The 15,712-nt window shown below is 52.7% G+C and overlaps 1 protein-coding gene across 1 annotated transcript in view; it reads left to right on the plus strand.

Moving 5' to 3' along the window:
• Positions 1 to 15,269, plus strand: part of SLC2A11 (solute carrier family 2 member 11) — an 18,071-nt gene extending 2,802 nt beyond the window's left edge. Inside the window, exons 3-13 of the mRNA XM_006140206.3 lie at positions 298 to 396; positions 3,675 to 3,835; positions 4,807 to 4,931; positions 5,601 to 5,730; positions 6,568 to 6,716; positions 13,011 to 13,198; positions 13,318 to 13,443; positions 14,087 to 14,179; positions 14,250 to 14,325; positions 14,647 to 14,774; positions 14,942 to 15,269. Of these exons, the coding sequence (XP_006140268.1) occupies positions 298 to 396; positions 3,675 to 3,835; positions 4,807 to 4,931; positions 5,601 to 5,730; positions 6,568 to 6,716; positions 13,011 to 13,198; positions 13,318 to 13,443; positions 14,087 to 14,179; positions 14,250 to 14,325; positions 14,647 to 14,774; positions 14,942 to 15,142 (1,476 nt within the window). The 3' untranslated portion in view covers positions 15,143 to 15,269. The remainder of the gene's footprint in view (positions 1 to 297; positions 397 to 3,674; positions 3,836 to 4,806; positions 4,932 to 5,600; positions 5,731 to 6,567; positions 6,717 to 13,010; positions 13,199 to 13,317; positions 13,444 to 14,086; positions 14,180 to 14,249; positions 14,326 to 14,646; positions 14,775 to 14,941) is intronic.
• The last annotated feature ends 443 nt before the right edge of the window (positions 15,270 to 15,712 follow it).

Genomic DNA, 15,712 nt, shown 5'->3' on the forward strand with positions numbered 1-15,712 from the left:
CCATTATGCCATCTGCTGGTCCCAAATAAAATAATTTTTAAAAATGTTGGCAGGGGTGAGGGGTGGGGTGAGTGGACTAGCAGGGTGGAATAAGGCCCAACCCTTCAGCTTGGGCTCTCCTCCCTGCTAGCCATGCGACCTCGGTAACTCCTCCCTTCCACGCTCCGGCTTCCTCGTCTGCAGAGTGGAGACAGTATTGTCTGGTTGCAATAAACTGCGATCCTGCGATTGGGCGGTCTGGCTCAGAAGGGCTGGGGAGATGGTGAGTGATCACTCTGTCCTCCCCTCTCTCCTCAGACTCAGGGCAGGATCCTGTTCCTGACCGTCTGTGCAGCTGGCATCGGTGGCACTTTTCAGTTTGGCTACAACCTCTCCATCATCAATGCCCCGACCCTGGTACGTACCCTCTGTGCCCACTGAGCAGATGGGCAAGGGCTGATAGCTGCCCACCATGGGGCTTCGGCCCAGAATCTGCTTGGTGGCATTTTCTCCCACGTGTCCCTCTCTGTTGGGATGTCCCTTGGACTCCTGCCATGTTCAGACTGAGCTCTGCATCCTCCCCCGAACCAGCACATCCTCCTGAGTCCTTGACCTCAGCCAGAGACTTCCACCAGGTAAAAGGAGTCAGCCCGACTCCTCCCTCTCTCGGGCCCCAAGTCTTTCCTGACTACCTAGGACTCAGCCATCTCTCCCATATCTCTGCAATGGCCCCTGTTCTGGTCCAGCCTCGTTGGCCTCCCTAACTTCAGTCTCTCCCCTTCTTGATCCTCTCACATTTATCAAGCCACTCCTGTGCCCAGAAACATTCTGTGGCTGGGACCGACGAGTGGCGTGGTGGTTAAGGGTGTGGTGTTGGATTCCCACATGGTTGCCCATGGTTCGAATCCCGGACCTGGCAGTGTGCTTTCTCACTTTCTCTCTCTCTCTCTGGTCAAATTAAAATAAATAAATGATAAAAAAAACAAACAATTTTTAAAAAGACCTACTTCTAGTACATGTTCAAATTTATCTCTAAATTGATCTTCTCCATAAATTGCATCTGTTTAATCAAAGCCTTATAAACTGTAGAAAGCTAAAACTGAGTGTTAAAAACCTGCATTGATTAAATACATTGCACATATTACTTACTGGTTAAAAGGAACTGTTCACACCTTCAAAATGTTATTTGCAGAGGAGTTTATTAAAAACAAAATATAGAAAACACAAAAATAGACAAGGTACTTTTTAAAGTACAAAATACAAACAAGCTAAAGAACACTGGTTAAATTTTAATTTATATTATCACATACATATATTGTCACATACATATATGGGAACAAAAAATATATGTATATGATACCATGCACATATCAGAACAAATATGTGTAACTTAAAATTTTGTCTATGGATAAATCCTTCCTTTTAAAAACGTAATTAAACTAAAGCCTTTGAAATAAGTTTTTGTATGTTTGAATATTAAAGAGTTTCAGAAGTGAACTTTATAATATATTCTTTATCAATATATTTCTTCAGAATTAAATACTATCTACTATTACTTATTTAATTGTACTTATCATTATTATTATTTTTTTAAATTCACCAGAGAGAAATAAAGAGAGGGAGGGAAAGTGAGAAAGCAAGCTGCCAAGTCCAGGACTTGAACTGTGGTCGGCCACATGAGAGTCAGCACCTTAACCACCATGCCACCTGCTTGCTCCAGGAGTCAGGCTCTTATTTAGAATTTTTTATTTAATTTTATTTAATATTATCATTATCATTAAAAAAAATTTTTTTTGGAGAAGTTTTTGCTATAGTGCATGTGCGTGCGCCAGAAAGACAGAGAGAGACAGAGAGACAGAAAGTGAGAAATCACCCCCCAGGGGGGATGGCCACGCTGCAATCCCTTCTCCTCCATTCTCCTCTCGGGATCTTGGGCACGCACGCACACGTGCCTGGCATGAGTTTAAGCCACCGGGTCCGGGACTTGAACCGCAGTCAACTACATGGGAGTCCAGCAATGTAGCCATTACGCCATCTGCTGGTCCCTCCTTTGTTTATTTTAATTTGACCAGAGAGAGACAGAGAGAGATTAGGAAAGTGAAAAGCAAGCCACCAGGTCCAGGACTTGACCACCGTTGGCCATGGGGGAGTGTCCAGCGCCTTAACCACCATGCCACCTGTGGTCCCAGGGATGTGTATTTAATGGAGTACTTCTGCGGGCTAGTCACGGTCAGTGTCCCAAGGAAACACTCAAGGTAAGTCATGGAAGCTTAGACACCCCAAAGGATCATTCAGAAAGGATTGAATGGGGGCATGGAGAACACACGGCCAGGGAAAATGCAGTAATGTCGGGCCAGCAGTGACATAGCGGTTAAGGTGCTGGACTCCCATCTGGCCAGCCCTGGTTTGAGTCCCGGACTGGTGCTTTGCTTTCTCATTTTCCTTCTCTCTCTCTGTCTCTCTCTGGCGAGCACACACGACCTATAGCTAACTTAAAAAGTAGTAATAAACACGGGCCCGGCAGGTGATGTGGTGGTTAAAGGTGCTGGACTCCCACATGGCTGACCGTTGTTCGAGTCCTGGACCTGGCGGCTTGCTCTCTCTCTCTGCCTCTCAGTCTCTTGCTGGTCAAAAATTGAAAAATGAGACCAGCAATTGGCGTAATGGCTATGTTGTTGGCCTCCCATGTAGTCAACTGCGGTTTGAGTCCCAGACCCAGTGGCTTAAACTCATGCCGGGCGCGTGTGCGTGCGTGCCCAAGATCCCGAGAGGAGAATGGAGGAGAAGGGATTGCGGCGTGGCCATCCCCGCTGGGGGGTGATTTCTCGCTTTCTGTTTCTCTTTCTCTGTTTTTCTGGTGAGCACATGAGCCCTATAGCAAAAACCTCTCCAAAAAAAATTTTTTTTTTAAATGATAATATTAAATAAAATTAAATAAATAACTCTAAATACTTGCTGGCCTCCAACCTCCTTCTTTTTTCTTCCTCTTTCTTTTTCTTTCTTTCTTTTAGCTTTCCCCCGTAGGACAGCTGGCATTTCTTAAAAACAATTTTTTTTTAGCTTTTTGCCATAGTGTACCTGTGCTCACTGGAGAGAGACAGAGAGAAAGAGATAGGGAAAGTGAGAAATCACCTCCCCCAAGGAGGGGTGACCACACTGCAATCCCTTCTCCCCCCTTCTTCTCTTGCAATTCTGGGCACACACGCACATGCACCTGGCATGGTTTTCAAGCTGCCAGTCTGGGACCCAAACCGCAGAGTTGGCTATGTGGGATCGAGCCCCTTAACCACCATGCCACCTGCTGGCCCGGGGCTGAATCCTTGACCTGTGTGATTAGATGCTAACTCGTGTCAGGACTAACTAAAATCGTGGTACCCCCGTCTGGTGTCTGGAGAACTGGAGAGCTGCTCGGTGAAAATTCACCCCACGCATTTGCTGTCAGAGTGGCGTGCGAGTGTAGACAGGTGGTATTTTCCTGGAGAGGGAAATCGGAGGGTGCCTAGTGCTAGGCTGCTGGAGATGCTGCACTGTGCCCTGCCCAAGGAAATGCTCGGACCACCTGCTCCAGCCCGTGGGGAGCAGCGCTGCTCAGGAGACCAGATGGCTGTTCTGCCGGGGGCCCAGAGCCTGGGTGTCCAGACAGCCTGTCTTGCCTAGTGCCAGCCCTGGAGGCTGACCGGCATCTCTGTCCACAGCACGTTCAGGAATTCATCAATGAGACGTGGCTGGCACGGACCGGTCGGCCACTGCCCGACCACCTGGTTCTGCTTGTGTGGTCCCTCATCGTGTCCCTGTACCCTCTGGGGGGCCTCTTTGGAGCACTGCTTGCAGGACCTCTGGCCATCACGCTGGGAAGGTAAGTGTGTCCCCCAAGAATGCCTTTTCTTTTAAAAAAAAATATTGTTTTATTTATTTACTTTCTTTTCCTGGAGAGATTTTTGCTATAGGGTGCGTGTGCTTGCTGGAGAGACAGAGAGACAGAAAGTGAGAAATCACCCCCCAGGGGGGATGGTCACACTGCAATCCCTTCCCCTCCATTCTCCTCTTGGGATTTTGGGCACGCAGGCACATGAACCCGGCATGCGTTTGAAGCCTCCAGGTCTAGGACTTGAACTGTGGTCTGCCATGTGGGAGTCCAGTGGCATAATCATTAGGCTGTCTGCTGCTCCGTTTATTTTATAAAGGAGTTTGGGAGAAGAATGCTTCATTGAAACGAGAAAAGCTGGGCCAGTAGGTGGTGTGGTTTACAACAGCTGGATCCCGCATGGCCAAGGGCGTGGTTTGAGTCCTGGACCTGGTGGCTTGTTAAATATTCAGGGTGTGTGTGTGTGTGTGTGTGTGCATGCCCAGAGTCCCAAGAGGAGAAAGGAGGAGAAGGGATGGTGGCGTGGCCATCCTCCCTGGAGAGTGATTTCTTGTTTTCTGTCTCTCTTTCTTTCTCTGTGCATGGCCATCCTCCCTGGGGGGAGGGGGGTGATTTCTCACTTTCCTTCTCTTTCTCTCTCCAGAAAGCAAGCAAGAAAGAAAAGGGAAGTCATAAAATTAGTCCCATCATTTCAAGCTGAGATGCGGGCAGAATGGAAAGTGATGATGGGGTACACTGAGAGGGGGGGTGACAGGACGCACCACGAGTGAGCCCAGGTCCAGGGGCTGGTGGGCATTTCGGTTCAGATTAGAGTAGGCGCCTAGAGACAACCCATAGGCGCGCATGCGCACGCACATGGCCAATCACAACCCCTGCCGTCTGGAGTTGCAAAGGGGGTGCCCAGGGACAGCCCCTCGGCACTGAGTCAGAACCTCTCCTGCCTGTGCTCCATTTACCCGAAGGAAGAAGTCCCTCCTGGTGAATAACGTCTTCGTGGTGGCCTCAGCGGTCCTGTTTGGCTTCAGCCGCGAAGCAGGCTCCTTTGAAATGATCTTGCTGGGACGGCTGCTCGTGGGCGTCAGCGCAGGTACCGGGAGGCCTGCTCCTGCCTCTCTTTCCGCAGCCGCTCATTCATTGATCCCCCTTAGTCATGCATTCTTTTTATTTATTTTATTTATTGAGAGGTTTTTGCTATAGGGCGCGTGCGCTCGCCAGAAAGAGACAGGGAGACAGAAAGCGAGAAATCACCCCCCAGGGGGGATGGCCACACCGCAACCCCTTCTCCTCCATTCTCCTCTCGGGATCTTGGGCATGCACGCAAGCTGGCCCGGGACTCAAACCAGGGTTGACTACATGGGAGTCCAGTGACATAGCCATTGCACCATCTGCTGGTCCCTATTTATTTATTTTTAAGTTTAACCAGAGTTGGACAGAGAGAGAAAGAGGGGAAAGTGAGAAAGCAAGCTACCAGGTCCAGGACTTGAACCATGTTCGGCCATGTGGGAGTCTAGCACCCTTAACCACCACGCTACCTGCTGACCCCAAAAGACTTCTTTCTTTGAAGTCCCAAGGGGTGGAGTTGGGGTCCTGACCCTAAGGCAGGGGAAGGGAAACCCTCAGAGCGTGTAGGCTGAGGGTGCAGCTCTTGGTGCCAGGACCTGGCAGGTGAGAGGCTGGGTGGTGTGGAGTGAGGCAGGGGAGACGTGGTGGGGGTCCTTCCTGGGGGCTGACGCATCTCTGCTGTGCATGTGTCCAGGTGTGAGCATGAACGTCCAGCCCATGTACCTGGGGGAGAGCGCCCCCCAGGAACTCCGCGGCGCTGTGGCCATGACCTCCGCCATCTTCACAGCTCTGGGGATCATGCTGGGGCAGGTGGTCGGAATCAGGTAAGCACCCCCATCTGCCCTGCAGTGCTTTCTGGGGGTGCTGGTGAAAACCTTTCTGGGCCTAAACTTTCCCACTACCCTCCAAGTAGACTGAGCCCTGCCCCTTGCATGAAAGCGTTGAAACTCTGCATCCATTGGGCCAAGACGGGAAACAGGTACTGGTCAGCCATACCTTGGTCTGAGCCATTTCCCCCCGTGCTCAGGACAGGGAGCAAAGAACAGGTCTCAACAGAGGAGATGGTGAAGAGTTAGGCTTTTAAAAAAAAAAATCATTATTTTGACTTTATTTTAATTTATTTATTTTAATTTGATCAGAGAAGGAACAGAGAGAAAGTGAGAAAGCAAGCCGCCAGTTCTGGGACTTGAACCACAGTCGGTCATGTGGGAGTCTAGCACCCTTAGCCACCATACCACTTGCCGGCCCAGGACGTTTTTTTCATTATTATTTTCTTTAATTTTTTATTTACTTATTTTTAAAATTTGACCAGAGAGGAACAGAGAGAGAGAGAGAAGAGAGAAAGTGAGAAAACAAGCCACCAGGTCTGGGACTTGAACCGTGGTCGGCCATGTGGGAGTTCAGCGTCCTTAACCACCACACCACCTGTCAGCCCCCAGAGTTGGACTTTTAAAGGGGGGTGTGTACTGTTCATCCCAGAAAAAAAAAGAGAGAGAGGGCAGAACCAGACCCCTGGGAAGAGGTGTTGCAGGGATGAGGTGGGCAGAGGGTGGGAGGGATTCTGAAGTCCAGACCCCAACTGCATAGGAGGACACAGGCAGACCGGTGGGCAGGGCTCTGGCAAGGAGGTGTCTGGTCTGGCCTCTCCTCTGCCTCCCCAGAGAGTTCCTGGGTGGCCCGCAGGCCTGGCCCCTGCTGCTAGCCAGCTGCCTGGTCCCCGGGGTGCTCCAGCTCTCCACCCTGCCCCTGCTCCCCGAGAGTCCGCGCTACCTCCTCATTGACCGTGGAGATGCCGAGGCCTGCCTGGCAGGTGAGTCCCTGCCCTGGTCCCCAGATTACCCTTGACCCAGGGTACATCTCACTGGGGCATGTGGGTCCCCTTCTCTTGGGTTTCACTTGTCAGGGAAAGCTGTCCCCTTTGTGGTCCGTACATCCCTCAGAGCTCTTTTTATTCTGGGGGGGGGGGCACAGAGCATTGCTATGGGGCACATGTGCTCACCAGAGAGACAGAGACAGACAGAAAGCGAGAAATCACCCCCCAGGGGGATAGCCACGCCACAATCCCTTCTCCTCCATTCTCCTCTCGGGATTTTGGGCACGCACGCTTGCACTTGGGCCCAGTGTTGGGTCCAGGACTTGAACCACAGTCCAGCAACCTAACCACTATGCCATGTGCTGGTCCCGCCCCTTCAGAACCCTTTATCAGGGGGCTGACCTGATGCCAGGGCAGTGGGAGGGTCAGGCCCAGTCCCTGCCACCCAGGACCTCCTGGGTGGTACAGAGAAAGAGCCACACACACGTGTGAGGTGCACACCTGTGGCAGGTCTTGCCTGCCCAGTGCCAGCGGGTGAGACTGTCATCAGCTAACTGGTGACAGTAAGGATGCCCCAGGGACAATCACAAAGTCACCAGCTTAAAACAAAAGTTACTGGGACGAGCGGATGGCATAATGGTTATGTCACCGGACTCCCGTTTAGTTGACAGCAGTTCGAGTCCTGGTCCCAGAGGTTTGAAACTCATGCCGGGTTCACATGAGTGTGTGCCCAAAACTCCGAGAGGAAAATGGAGGAGAAGGGATTGCAGCATGGCCATTCCCCTGGGGGTGATTTCTCACTTTCTATCTCTCTTTGTCTTTCTGGTGAGCTCATGCACCCTATAGCAAAAATCTCTCGCTCAAAAAAAATTTTTTTAAGTCCCATGTGGCCGAACTCAGTTTGTCTCAAACCTGGTCACTTGGAACTCATGTGAGGCGTGACTGCTACGGTGTCCAAAATCCTGAGAGGAGAATAGAGGAGAAGGGACTGTGGTGTGGCCATTCCCCCCTAGGGGGAGATTTCTCACTTTCTGCCTCTCACTGCCTTTCTGGTGATTTCTGGCTTTCTGTTTCTCTGTCTCTGTCTGTCTGTCTGTCTGGCGAGCACATGTGCCCTATAGCAAAAACCTCTCTCCCCCCCAAAAAAAGTTATTTACTGGGACGAGCCAGGTGGTGTAATGGTAAGACAGCCGGATCCCATATGGCCAACGGGACTTGCGCGTCCTGGACATGGCTGGTTGAAAAACCTGCTGGGCGCGTGTGTGTGCGTGTCCAGGATCCTGAGAGGAGAACGGAGAAGGGGGATTGCAGCGTGGCTGCCCCTCATCCTCCAGGGGGTGATTTCTTACTTTCTCTCACTCCTCCTCTGGCGAGCACATGCGCCCTGTAGCAAAAAATCATTGACCGCAGCCTTTACTCATTTACTTGCCGGTGGCTGTGCAGCTTGGCTGATCTTAGCAGGGCTCACGGTATGGGGGGACGGGGTTGGCTGGGAGTGACCAGTCTATGCCGGGCTGGGCTGGAGCAGCTCAGCTCGGCTGCCAAATTTCCTCTCAGCCTTGGAACTGAAGTGCTAGCTAGAATGTTCTTTTTATTTTCTTTCAGTTTATGCCTTAGCCTGCTGCTGCGTTGCTTACGGAAATATCTGTGACTTTTTTGTTTGTTTGAGATTTTTGCTATAGGGCACATGTGCTCACCAGAGAGAGAGAGAAAGAGAAAGCGAGAAAGCGCCCCCCAAGAGGCTGGCCACGCTGCAATCCCTTCTCCTCCATTCTCCTCTTGGGATTTTGGGCATGCACACACACGTGCCTGATATGTTTCAAGCCACCGGGTCCGGGACTTGAACTGTGGTCAGCCGCTATCTCATCTGCTGCCCCCAATACCTGTGATTTATAAAGAATAGAGGTTCAGGAGCTGGCCTTGTTGCCTAGTGGTTAGGAGAGTCCGATTCCACATGGCCACCAGCAGTTCAAGTCCCGGCCCTGGTGGTTAGACAAACACATTGAACACACGGGCATGCCAGCCCCCAGATCTGGACGGGATGGAGAAATGGAGAAGGGATTGAAGCAGGACCATCAGGGGGTGCTTTCTCCCTTCCCCTTTCTCTCTGTCCCCTTGTTTCTCTCTGCACATACCCTCTGGAGACTCTTTGAAAAGAAAGAAATAGAGGTTTATTTGACTCACGATTCTGGTCCAAAGACAGGGCCAGCATCAGGCCAGCTATACCACAGCAGAGCTGATGGACACAGACGATGGCCGGTGTGTGCAGCGAGTGTGGCCTGGGGGCAGCCGTCTGATGTGAGAACTGACGTCTGTCATGAGAGCTAGAACTCGCTTGGTCCGCATTAGAATGAGTCAGAATTCATTCAGGCGGGCCATGTCTCCATGATCCACTCCCTGCACACTCAGCCTCACCTCTTAGAGGTTTTGCCATTCTCTCAATGTTCACTACACTGGGGACCGGAATTCAAAACATGAACCTGTGGGGATAAGCCATTATCCAAACCGTATTTCTCTCGTGAGCGAGGAGAGAGAGAGAGCCCTGCTGAGTCACTCCGCATTGCGACCCTCGCTGACCCCCCTAGCCTGCCAGGATCACACTGGCACGCCTGGATGTTCAGCTCAACCTGGGATCTGGACCTGGGCCTCCCGTGTGGCTCCAGGATCTCACGGTGTCACTCTACTGCCCGCACCACTGTGGCTGGGAGAGGAATTTATTTTATTTTTTTTAATTTTAGAGAGAGATTTTTTTTTTTGCTATAGGGCGCATGCACTTGCAGAGAGACAGAGATAGGTAGAGAGACAGAAAACAAGAAATCCCCCCCCTCCAGGAGAGATGGCCACGCCACAATCCCTTCTCTTCCATTCTCCTCTCGGGATCTTGGGCATGCACGCACACGCGCACACGTGCCTGGCATGAGTTTTAAGCCACCAGGTCTGGGACTTGAACCACACGCAGTCTACTACGTGAGAATCTAGCAAGGTAACCGTTACGCCATCTGCTGGTCCACAGAAATATTATGGTGATGGCAGAGATGTAAGAAACCAGGTCGAAGGCCAGCCAGTGGTATGGTGGTGAAGGTGGCTGGATCCAATATGGCTGACATTCAAATCCCAGATCTGGCATGCGTACGTGTGTGTGTGCACGCGCTCGCGCCCAAACTCCTGAGAGGGGATGGTGGGGTGCTTCCCCTCCAGGGAGATGGTTTTTCACTTTTCCTCTCTCTCTGCCTGGCTTTCTCTGGGAGGGCGCATGTGTCCTATAGCACTTTTTTTTTTGAAAAAAATTAATTTGGGAACCAGCAGTTAGCGTAATGGCTATGTCGCTGGACTCCCACGTAGTCGACCGCGGTTCGCGTCCCAGACCCGGTGGCTTAAATCTCACGCCGAGCGCGTGTGCGTGCGTGCCCAAGATCCCGAGAGGAGAATGGAGGAGAAGGGATTGCGGCGTGACCATCCCCCCTGGGGGGTGATTTCTCACTTTCTGTCTCTCTGTCTCTCTCTGTCTGTCTGGCGAGCACACGCGCCCTATAGCGAAAACCTCTCCAAAAAAAAAAAAAAAAAAGAAAAAAAAATTAATTTTATTTATTCATTTATTTAAATCTGACTAGAGAGAGACACAGAGAAAGAGAGTGAGAGGGAAAGTGAGAAAGCAAGCCACCAGGTCCAGGACTTGAACCATGGTCAGCCATGTGGGAGTGTCCAGCACCTTAACCACCATGACACCTGTTGGTCCCGCCTGATAGCATTTTTAAAAAAGAAAAGAGAAAGAAAGAGAAAGGAAATGCAGCTGCCTGAGTATTTCCCACAACTTTGGACCTCCCATGCCCATTACCATTCCCTTGGCCTAACGGACCGGGGCTGCTGAAATCCAGAGTCGAGGCCCAGGGAAACCGAGGCCGCAGTTCTTGGGGAAATTCGGTCTTAGTGGGCGATTGGAGGCCCGCAGAGCCTTGCTGATATTGTCAAAGTGTTCAGTGAAAACTCAGTCCCTTCAATGTCCCAGGTTGGGACTTTGGGCTTTGAGGAGAGGTGGTGACAGGCCATCAGGGTTGGGCCCCATGATGGCGTCCCGGTGTGGTTGTCAGGAGAGGCGGCGAGGTGGGTGGGGGCTGTACCACGCTCTGCTCTGCCTTCTCCTGGGTGTGAGGCCTGAACTTTCCAGCCACCAGAACCATGAGTTTTGCAAATAAACCTCTATTTTCTTTTTTTTTTTTTATCATTTATTTAATTGTATTTATCATTATTTTTAAATTTGCTGCAGGGCACATGTGCTCACCAGAGAGCAACAGGGAGAGAGAGAGACAGTGAGATAAGAAGCCATCAGATCCAGGACTCGAACTGCGGTCAGCCGTGTGGGAGTCCAGCATTCCAGCCACCAGGCCACCAGCTGTGACTTAAATCCCAGCCCGGAGAGCTCGAAAACTCACTGAGCGTGTGCGTGTCCACACCCCAGATCCCAGTGGATGGAGAAATGGAAGAGAAGAGATTGCAGTGTGACCGTGCCCCAGTGAGGGGGTGCTTTCTCCCTCTCCTCCGTCTCTGTCGAGCTTGTCCACCCTGTGGCAATTATTTTTTTTAAAGATTTATTTATTGGGAACCAGCAGTTGGTGTAATGGCTATGTCTCTGGACTCCCACGTAGTCGACCGCGGTTCGCGACCCGGACCCGGTGGCTTAAAACTCACGCCGGGCGCATGTGCGTGCGTACCCAAGATCCCGAGAGGAGAATGGAGGAGAAGGGATTGCGGTGTAGCCATTCCCCCTGGGGGGTGATTTCTCACTTTCTGTCTCTCTGTCTCTCTCTGTCTGTCTGGCGAGCGCATGCGCCCTATAGTGAAAACCTCTCCAAAAAAAAAAAAGATTTTTTTATTTTTATTTATTTTAATTTGACCAGAGAAAGAGACAGAGAGAGAGAGAGGGAGAGAGGGAGGGAGGGAGGGAAAATGAGTTAGCAAGCTGACAGGTCTGGGACCGATTAAAGGGGCAGGGCTAGGCCCAACTCAGATCCACATAGATTCTGGCTTGTCGCTGGCTCTCGGGCCAGAAGCTCTGTACCCTTTCTTGATCCAAAGACCTAAGACCCAAAAAGACAAAATCTTCTTACCCCTTCATATTCACCATACAATGGTTGAAGTGAGAGAGGATTAGTACTCTCATTTAAAGAATAAAGAGGATGGGGCCAGCGGGTGGTGTGGTGGGTAAGGTGTTGGACTCCCGCTTGGCCGACCGCAGTTCAAGTCCCAGACGTGGTGGCTTGAAAATTACATCAGGCATGGGAGTGCCCAGAATCCCGAGAGGAGACTGGAGGAGAAGGGATTGCTGCCTGGCCATCCACCTGGGGCTGATTTCTCGCTTTCCACCTCTCTGTCTCTCTTCCCTCTCTAGTGAGTGCATGTGCCCTAGAGCAAAAACCTTAAAAAAAAAATTAAAGAGAGTGGAGGGAGGCATAGAGCAGCCGCTGACCCACCGCAAATCTCAGTGCCTGGGAAACACTGCCTGGTCTACCTGCCTTGGGGGTGGGGAATGTTCCTTCGGCAAGTCTTGGCTCCGCCCCCTGGGTGGGGCTCCCCCCGCCCGTTTGTAAATTCTGTATAACCACCAGACTGTAGGCTGGCCCTGAGATGTCTCTCCTTCTCATCACCCTTTTTTTAAAAAAAATTATTTTTATTTTGTTATTACTATTTAAATTTTACCAGAGAGACAGAGAGAGAGAGAGAGGGAGAGTGAAAAAGCAAGCCTCCAGGCCCAGGACTTGAACCACGGTTGGCCATGTGAGAGTCCAGTGCCTTAACCACCGCGCCACCTGTTGGCCCGCATCACCTTTATACCTTCTGAAGAAGCATGGGAAAATGTGCAGCTTTTGAGCAATTTTCTCAATCTCCTCCCTGCCTATAGAAAGTCGGACCCCAGGGACCAGCAGTTGGCGTAATGGCTCTGTCGCTGGACTCCCATGTAGTCGACCGCGGTTCAAGTCCCGCAGTTCAAGTTCCGGATCCGGTGGCTTAAATTCATGCAGGGCACCTGTGTGTACGTGGGGGTGATTTCTCGCTGTCTCTCTGTCTCGTACGTGGGGGTGATTTCTCGCTGTCTCTCTGTCTCTGTCTGGTGAGCTTACACGCCCTATACCAAAAACCTCTCAAAAAAAAAAAAAAAAAAGAATTTCATCTAGGTTCGCATCAATACTCCAGCACCCCAGGGAAGTGCCAAGACATCTCGTCAGGAAGTGTTGGGGGTGGAGGGCTGTAGGAATTCCGGGGCTGGGGAGCTGAGCGCCTCCTGCTCCCTCTCAGCGCTGCGGAGGCTGCGAGGCACCCAGGACGTGGCTGCGGAGATGCGGGAGATGGAGGAGGAGCGCGCGGCCTGCCGCGGCCGCTGTGCCCGGCGCCCGTGGGAGCTGTTCCAGGATCGCGCCCTGCGGAGGCAGGTGATGAGCCTCGTGGTGCTGGGCAGTGCCATGGAGCTCTGCGGAAATGACTCGGTGAGGCTGCTGCCCGCCCCCCACCCTGGGCCCGGAGACCTTGTGCTGTGGGTACCTGGGAGCCACGGGAGGTGGAAGGGAGCAGGTGCCCGAGGGCCGCCTGTCTGCTCACCCCGCAGGTGTACGCCTACGCCGCCTCTGTGTTCCGGGAGGCGGGAGTGCCGGAGGAGAAAATCCAGTACGCCATCATCGGGACTGGGAGCTGGGAGCTCAGACCCAGCGGCTTAAGCCTCACACTGATACGTGTGTGTGCCTGCCCAAAATCGCAAGAGCATGGAGGAGAAAATATTCCAATGTGACCATCCCCTCTGAGGGGGTGATTTCTTGCTTTCTTTCTGTCCGGCGAGTGCATACACCCTATAGCAAAAACATCTTTAAAAAAAAAAAAGTATTTAATTTTATTTGTTATTATTATTTTTTTCTTTTCTTTTTTTGGAGAGATTTTCACTGTAGGGTGCGCTCGCCAGACAGAGAGAGACATAGAGACAGAAAGCGAGAAATCACCCCCCAGGGGGGATGGTCACGCCGCAATCCCTTCTCCATTCTCCTCTCGGGATCTTGGGCACGCATGCACACATGCCCAGCGTGAGTATTTTTAAGCCACCGGGTCTGGGACACGAACCGCGGTCGACTACATGGGAGTCCAGCGACATAGCCATTACTCTAACTGCTGGTTCCCCCCACCCCTATTTTGAGATGAGGAAACTGAATGGCAGCCGAGTGCCGGATTGGCCGACGTCCTCTAGGGAACCACTAATGTCTTAGCTCCTCAAACAGTGAACTGCCCCTTGCCCCCTTGCTCCTCCCGAGGGCCCCCCTGTCTGTCCCCAGAGGAGGGGCAGGGGCCCAGGGTGTGGGCCTGTTCTGAGGGGCGTTTTCCCTCTGCAGTGCGCGGCCATCGAGAGGGTGGGCCGGCGGGGGCTGCTCGTGGGCGGGGACTGCCTGATGACCTTCTGGGGGGCCATCTTCACGTGCCTGCAGGTAGCTGGGGGAGGGGGAGTGGCTGGCCCCATGGGTCTCCTCACCTCCTCACCTGCCTCACCTCCTTCAGACCTCTGTCCCGTGGGTGCCCTACCTGGCCATGTCCTGCATCTTCGCCTTCATCCTCAGCTTTGGCATTGGCCCGGGTGAGTGGGCACGGGGCTCCAGGCTCCCGTCATGCCCTGAAGGAACAGCGGTGTCGGGTGAACCATGGGTGGGGGTGGGGGTGAATGCACTGTCACCTGCAGGCCCGTGAGCCCACCTGTCACCTGCAGGCCCCCCGAGCCCACTTGTCACCTGCAGGCCCCTGAGCCCACCTGTGCTGAGGCTCTGGGAGGGTGCAGCTGGAGGGAGAGCACCCAGGGTCCTTGCAAAGACTGGGCTGTCCCCCACCTCATATTGGGGCCCAGGTTGGGAAGAGGGAAGGCAGGGAGCCTCGGTGGCCAGCCTCCTGCCCCTCCTCGCAGCCGGAGTGACCGGGATCCTGGCCACAGAGCTCTTCGACCAGACGGCCCGGCCTGCGGCCTACGTGGTCTGTGGGGCACTCATGTGGGCCATGCTCTTCCTGGTGGGGCTGGGTTTCCCCTTCATCATGGTAAGCCCCACCCCCACCCCCACACCAGGGAGCCCCCATCAGCCTGAGAACCCCAGTGGGAGGCCTCCTTCCTGGGACACTGAGACTGAAGGGGAGGAGTCTTGCATGAAGCAAGAAGACAAGTCCCTCCCCACGGGGCCACACCAGGGTCGTCTCTGCACCCACAGGAGGGCTTGTCCCACTTCCTCTATGTGCCTTTCCTTGGCGTCTGTGTCTGCGGGGCCGTCTACACTGGCTTGTTCCTCCCCGAGACCAAAGGCAAGACCTTCCTGGAGATCTCCGAGGAACTGCACAGACTCAATTTCCCCAGGCGGGCCCCTGGCCCTGCATGGAGGGGCCCAGAGGTCATCCAGTCCACAGAGCTCTAGCTGCAAGGCCGCCGCTGCCTGCTCCTGACTTCCTGCCGAGGGCCTTGGCACCTGGGGCCAGCAGATGGCGAAGCTGTTATGTCGCTGGACTTCTACATGGCCAATCTCATGGCTTGAAACTCACACGGGACATGTGGTCTCAGGAGAAGGGATTGCGGCATGGCCATCACCTCCAGGGGGTGATTTCTCACTTTCCCTCTCTCTGTTTCTGTCTCTGTCTCTGTCTCCTGCACGCACATGTGCACTAAGGTAAAAACCTTTAAAAAAAAAATGCTGTTATATACCTACTGTCTGCAGACATGGTGCCAGTGGTGAACCGGGGAGACGGGAGCCCCAACCTCTTGTCCCTATCTGGAAGCAGTTATGTGACAAGAAACCAATAAACACACCTAATTAAAAACTTAGGGGTTGGGGAACCCAGCCCGTGGTGTGATGGTCGAGGTGGCTGGATCCTACATAGTCGACCGCATGGTTCAAATCCTAGATCTGGAGGCTCGAAAAACACACCAGGTGCATGTGTGTGCTCAAAATCCTGAGAGGAGAATAGAGAAGGGATTGTGGTGTGGCCAT

This window comes from Tupaia chinensis, unplaced genomic scaffold (genome assembly GCF_000334495.1).
Source record: "Tupaia chinensis unplaced genomic scaffold, TupChi_1.0 Scaffold000024_1, whole genome shotgun sequence".
In the NCBI taxonomy this organism is placed as follows: Eukaryota; Metazoa; Chordata; class Mammalia; order Scandentia; family Tupaiidae; genus Tupaia; species Tupaia belangeri.